This window comes from Bubalus bubalis, chromosome 8 (assembly GCF_019923935.1).
Source record: "Bubalus bubalis isolate 160015118507 breed Murrah chromosome 8, NDDB_SH_1, whole genome shotgun sequence".
NCBI classification, from domain to species: domain Eukaryota; kingdom Metazoa; phylum Chordata; class Mammalia; order Artiodactyla; family Bovidae; genus Bubalus; species Bubalus bubalis.
In genome coordinates this window covers 32,426,607-32,432,606 of record NC_059164.1, presented here as the reverse complement: position 1 = coordinate 32,432,606, position 6,000 = coordinate 32,426,607, and the positions used below count along the sequence as shown (strand labels likewise).

Genomic DNA, 6,000 nt, shown 5'->3' with positions numbered 1-6,000 from the left:
GTAGCTACGGATACCACTAGGCTGGGGAGTCGGATTCCGGCAATAGGGTCAGCCGTTAGAGCTAGCGATCCCAACCATTAGCGGGGCTCCGGGAAAGGGTCGCCAATGTTCCCGGGGCACTCCTGAGCACCGCATCCCACAATCCCCAGGCCAGCTGCGGCGCTGCTCCCCAGTGTGCAGACTGCTTGCAGCACACGGGTGGCGAGCGGGAGCCCGGCCTCTTGACAGCTGCCCACGCGCCGGGGCGGGCTCTGCTGTTGCTAAGTCACTTTAGTCGTGTCCAACTCTGTGCGATCCCATAAACGGCAGCCCACCAGACTCCCCCGTCCCTGGGATTCTCTAGGCAAGAACACTGGAGTGGGTTGCCATTTCCTTCTCCAATGCATGAAAGTGAAAAGTGAAAGGGAAGTCGCTCAGTAGTGTCCGACTCCCAGCGACCCCATGGACTGCAGCCTACCAGGCTCCTCCGTCCATGGGATTTGCCAGGCAAGAGTAATGGAGTGGGCTGCCATTGCAGGTAGCTTCAAAGGTCCTCGCGGCAGCCCCGCCCCTCGCGCGCGGCGATTGGCCCCAGCAGAGAGGGAGGGGCTGCGCGCTCGAGGCCCGTGGCTCCCCGTGGCGTCCGCTGCTGGGGCGCGCGTGGCGGCTGAGTGCGGGTGGTTGGGCGTGCGCGGCGCCGAGATCCCTGGGGAAGTAGGAGAGCGGCCGACGCCGAACCGCACGCGCAGCCCGGCTCCTGGCGGTGCGGGAGAGCGGGGCTGGTGCTTTTGTTGTGCGCGTGTGAGTGTGTGTATTTGTGTAGAGCTCTGGTGCTGTGCGCCAGCCGCCAGTGCCCGGGTACGAGTCCCCCATCGTCTTCCACACCCTCCCTCCGTCCCCTTTCCTTCCCTGCCACCCTCCCGTGCCCCCACGGCCGCAAGCCGAGCAAAAGCCCAGGGAAGCGGGGGGGAGGGGGGGGAGTGGGGGGGGGGACGGGGCGGGGTCGCACGAGGCAAAAGGGTCCAGGGGTCAGCCCGCCATGGCCTCCCAGAGCCTGGAAGGCCTGGGAGGGAGCCGCGGCGGGGGCGGCGGCGTCAAGAAGAGCCTGAGCGCCCGCAACGCCGCCGTGGAAAAGAGGAACCTGATCACGGTGTGCAGGTACGGCGCAGCCCGCCGTTCGGGGACAGAGGAGGGGGCCGCCGGCGCCGCGGGCATGGGACAGCGCTAGACCCTGGGGGTCCCGGAGACAACCGGCTGGAGCCCCGGCCGCCGCCGCCGCGCCGGGAGTGTATGCGGCCAGAGCGTCCTGAGTGGGGCCGGTCTGGGCTCCGCCATGGCCCCGGACTTTCCGTCAGTTTCAGTGCTGGGAGCCGCTGAGGGTAGGGCTTGGGGCGGGGCTCGGGGAGGATTTGTTTTCAATGCACAATCTAGCGTTTGAGTGCAAGAGGAGGGCAGGGAGGAGGAGCCGTTTCCTTTTAGTGCGTGTTGAGCCTGCCGGCAGCTTTTCGTTAAGTAATTGTTGCTGTAATTGACTGTGTTGCCCCCAAATCGGAGTGCGTTTTGTTTTCTGTTTTTGATTGTTTGCACATACGTTGTCGTTTCGTGCCACAGATAGTGAGTGCCTACTCCATGCTAGCCGCGTGTGTATGTGTTTCCTTGTCTTCTGCACTCTAAATTGCAGTGTTACTGATATTTCTGCAGTTGATACCAAGAGTAGGACTGTGGAGGATACCTAGTCGGTGATTTATTTCAAGTTTTGCCTTTCTTTGTTTTGTAACTATAATCGTAGTATTCCCTTACTTTAAAAAATATATTTATTGGTTCAGGATGGGGAACACGTGTATACCTGTGGCTGATTCATGTTGATATATGGCAAAACCAATACAATATTGTAAAGTTAAAAGATAAAATAAATGAAAAAATATATTTAGAAATTACTGTCAACCAGCCTAGTTTTCAGAAATAACTGACTTTTAACATGCTCACATTTTGTTTAAGTCTTGTTTCTGGGTATTAAATCCATGGTAATCCTAAGCATTCATTTCTTAGGAACATCATTGAGCCATCAAGTTGTTGTAAAAGTACTTTGTTGCATGAAACTCTTCCTCAGCCATCAAAAATCCTGTAAGAATAAGAGAATGAGGAGACCATTCCCTCCTTTACAGTTTACATTTTTTTTTTCTTTTCCTTATGTAAAGATGTGTCTAGCGTGTTAAGCAGAATATAGATATTTATACTCGGACTTATATTCAGTAACTTTGAGCAGTTTTTTTTTTGTTAATTGCATTGGACTTAACAGCTCTTCACCCCTCTGGTAGGAAGACCTGCCTCACTGACTTTTATGGCACTTGGAGTTATAAACAGTAAAATATTAACATGGAATCTTTTGAATTGACATTTGTGCTGTTTAGGATGCAACCTTTTGAAGAAGATAGGTTGTATGAAATTTTTTTTTACATCTAGGCAGTGCAATGGCACCCCAGTCCAGTACTCTTGTCTGGAAAACCCCCTGGACGGAGGAGCATGGGGTCGCGAAGAGTCGGACACAACTGAGCAACTTCCCTTTCACTTTCATGCATTGGAGAAGGAAATGGCAACCCACTCCAGTGTTCTTGCCTGGAGAATCCCAGGGACCGGGAAGCCTGGTGGGCAGCCGTCTATGGGGTCACACAGAGTCGGATGCGACTGAAGTGAGTGAGCAGCAGCAGCAGCAGTAGCAGTGTTTTTAAGTTAGGTAAATAGAACAGTAAACAAGGCTAACTTTCTTACAGTTTTTGGGAGAGTTTTGTTACCTACTGGTGGCAGCTGAAGTGATTTTGAGTGTTTGTAGGATGATGTTAATTACCCAAATATTTCAACCTGGAACTTTAAACACCTGGGCTGACATAAATTGCTCTCAATCATTGTGGCAGTCTTCAGAACAGTAGGTGTTGAAGGTTTGGGGTAAAACACTGTGAGAGGTTTTATACTCTACTAATTTTTAAAGACAATAAAAACTGATGAATAAAAAAGTCAGTGGAGGATACTGTTTTGCATCTCCATGTTTGTCATGGCAGCAGAGGCAGTGCAGGAAAAGAAAGGGACATATCTAAACCTTATTTAAGTTACATGTTTAAGAAATTTCAGTCACTGATTTGTGTGGACAGTTGTCTGGGATAGCAGAATTTTTGTTGTGTTTGTCTAATTATTCTTTTCTATTCTGGAATGAGCATACATGCTGACTTTAGTTGCAGTTTATGATAAATTTAGTATTGTAGCTAAAAGAAACTTCATTATTGTAGCTATAATAAATTTCAGTTTCTGGCTTAGATTTCAACTTGGATATTTATTTATGTGGATAATGTTACTAACACTGTTCTTCATGTTCAAATAGTTGGTGCATATCAATTATTATCCTTTTCTAGTAATGAAATCTATTTGATAGATTTTGTCTAAAGGCTTTTAGTTTTGGGGGAAAAGTCATTGTAGGCCATTTGGGTGTTTTAAGTATCCCCACCTTGAATTCTGCAAAAGAAAGAAATCAATATTTGTGAATTTCATTTGCTTTTCTCTCTTTCAGAATTACCAGAATCTGGGTATCTCACCCACATCTGTTAATTAATTTATTTTTAAATTTTTATGTAGCAGATCAGACGTGATTTCGTATTTAAGTTGGGAAGAAGCTGGTTTAGTGAAAATATAATTGAGTTCTGAGTTTACTTTGTCATTAATTAATTGTGTCCTTTAACAAATCTGTTTTTCAATTTTCTCATCTGTAAAATAATCTTGGACAGAATCATTGGTAATTTTCACTGACAGCCCTAAAACTAGTTTAAAAAAAAAAAAAAAAGCTAGAACTCATTCAAGCAGAATGGGTTGGTTCATACTTAGTTTTGAATTTCTCCAAACATGAGCAGGGTAATGGTAGACATATGCTGAATGGTAGCTAGATGAGGCATGTGCTTTTTCTATGTAAACAAAAACATTTTGGATTGTGCCTTCTATGTTGTGATACCTTGATTCTCTACTGGTATTCTGGAAAAATGGAATAGTATAGAAAGCCAAACCAAAACAAACTCCCCCACCCCTGACTAGCGTTCTGGCATATGTTAGTTGAGGGCGGGAAGATATTTTAACCTGTTTAAGTTCTTTGCAAGTTAATCAGTACAGGTGATATGCATCAATACTTATACAGTAATGCTTTTCATTACCCCTTACACAGTTTAGGCATACTCTCAGTTTAGGTTTACAGCTTTATTACATAACCACACAATTCTTTTGGTTTGAAAATGCCTCATATTAAGAACAGTGTTACAGTTCGAACTTTGGAAGTGAGTTATTTGGTTAGGTAGGATAGTCAGGAATTGAATTTTGGTTCATTGTGATTGTGTGTGTAATTATTTCATCAGTTTTTTCATGAACATTTGCTGGGAGCCGGCATATTGCATATTGAGTGAGGATCTGTAATAGCTCAACTGGAATTCTATCACTGCCCGGAGCCAGCGTGAGGCACTCCGCCCATGACAAAGGTCATGAGGAAGGAGGCTCGGCATACGCAAAGGCGGGATCGAGCCTCAGGAGTCCCCCTGGAAATTCTCAAGCATCTACCCCCAAAACCAGAGTCTGCCTACTTTCCGCTTTGTGCTTTCACCTACACCTCTGACTTTACGGGGGGCTGTCCCCCACTACCTCTCTCTGGAAAAAAGAGTTAGCTTACAGCTCCAGTTAATAATTCCTGGGTGTGACAGTGTTTAACCTACAAACTCCTTTGGAAATCCTCTAGCCTGCCTGAATAGGTTTTTCCGGCCACATGTGATTGTTCAGAGCCTCCCAACTGTGAGAGGCAGGAGATGTTCTAAACTGCCTAAACACAGATTCCTTTGAGTAGTTAAAAGATTGATTAGAAAATGTATTGGTGAAGGGTTTTTCACTTGTTGGGCCAATGTTTGCTGCTAAGTCTCCATACTCCTTACCTACTGTGTCCTTGGCAGTGTATTGATTGATATAATGGGTGTATAGAAATGTAAAATGCCGCTTTGTCCAATGCTTTTTGGAAGGCTGGCGCCTGACTTTGGAATAATCACCTTTAGAGAAAGATAAGTTTCTTAAAATGTTAACAGGCCTCCTGGCCAGAAGATGATGTCAATCACCTGAACTTTTGCATATGATAAGTTTGCAGGAAGAAAGCCTGGCTTGCTGCATGACTCTACCCCTTCCCCCATTATCCTCTATGCATACCTTAAGGTATAAAAACTACTTTGGAAAATAAAGTGCGGGCCTTGTTCACTGAAACTTGGTCTCCCCATGTCATTCTTCCTTTAACTTCCGGCTGAGCGTCCATCTGGAGCGTGGATGTCCTCTGTGACCATTTATTTGCCTGGGCTTCTAAGACCCACTCGAGAAGGTGTCTAAGGTGGGGCACCTTCCGCTATTCGAGAGGGCGCCTGCGGCCTCCGTGGTCAGAGCTAACCTGGTGTCACGGGTTATATTGATTTTCCGCGTAAACCAAGCCACTCAGCTTCTTTTCTCCACTGAATTTTCCTACTGAGCTATCCTTATTTCAGCCGCTTTTCTCCACTGAATTTCCTCACTGAGCTATCCTCATTCTATTACTCTTTGTATCCTTAATTAAAGTGTAATTAAACAGTTATTCCCTGACCCTCGCCTAGCCGTCTCTCCTTCGAATACCCTGGATCAGCCGGGGCTGGTCCCCGGCAAACATTGATATATCGTAGACTAAAAACACTTAGTACTTATCTCAGCAAATAAGTAGTCTTTAATCATTTTTTTTTTTTACAGATTGTGATAGAAAATAGATCAAAGTCTCTAAATGTTCCACATTCAACTCTAAAATGTTCATAAACTGACTTATTTCTATGTACAAACTAGTATTTTCTCTGCATATTCTCTACCATTTACAAAAATTGTTAAATTCCTTGAGGATTTTTTAACCTGCATTTTTCATCCTAGAAAATCAGGTACTAGTTTTTTTTTTTTTAAGCTTCATAGGTTATTGAAAAAACTTACATATTCCTTTGATTT

At 45.5% G+C, this 6,000-nt stretch overlaps 1 protein-coding gene across 5 annotated transcripts in view; it reads left to right on the top strand.

Annotated features, from left to right (window-relative positions):
• The first annotated feature begins 463 nt into the window (after window positions 1-463).
• The window catches only part of LOC123334677 (RUN domain-containing protein 3B), a 48,724-nt gene continuing 43,187 nt past the window's right edge, over window positions 464-6,000 (top strand). For 3 of the 5 annotated variants that reach the window (XM_045166371.1, XM_045166372.1, XM_045166370.1), the window contains exon 1: window positions 464-1,137. In XM_045166371.1, coding sequence (XP_045022306.1) covers window positions 496-1,137 — 642 coding nt within the window. In that variant the 5' untranslated portion in view covers window positions 464-495. The remainder of the gene's footprint in view (window positions 1,138-6,000) is intronic. The other 2 variants (XM_045166375.1, XM_045166374.1) reach the window with 1 other exon arrangement.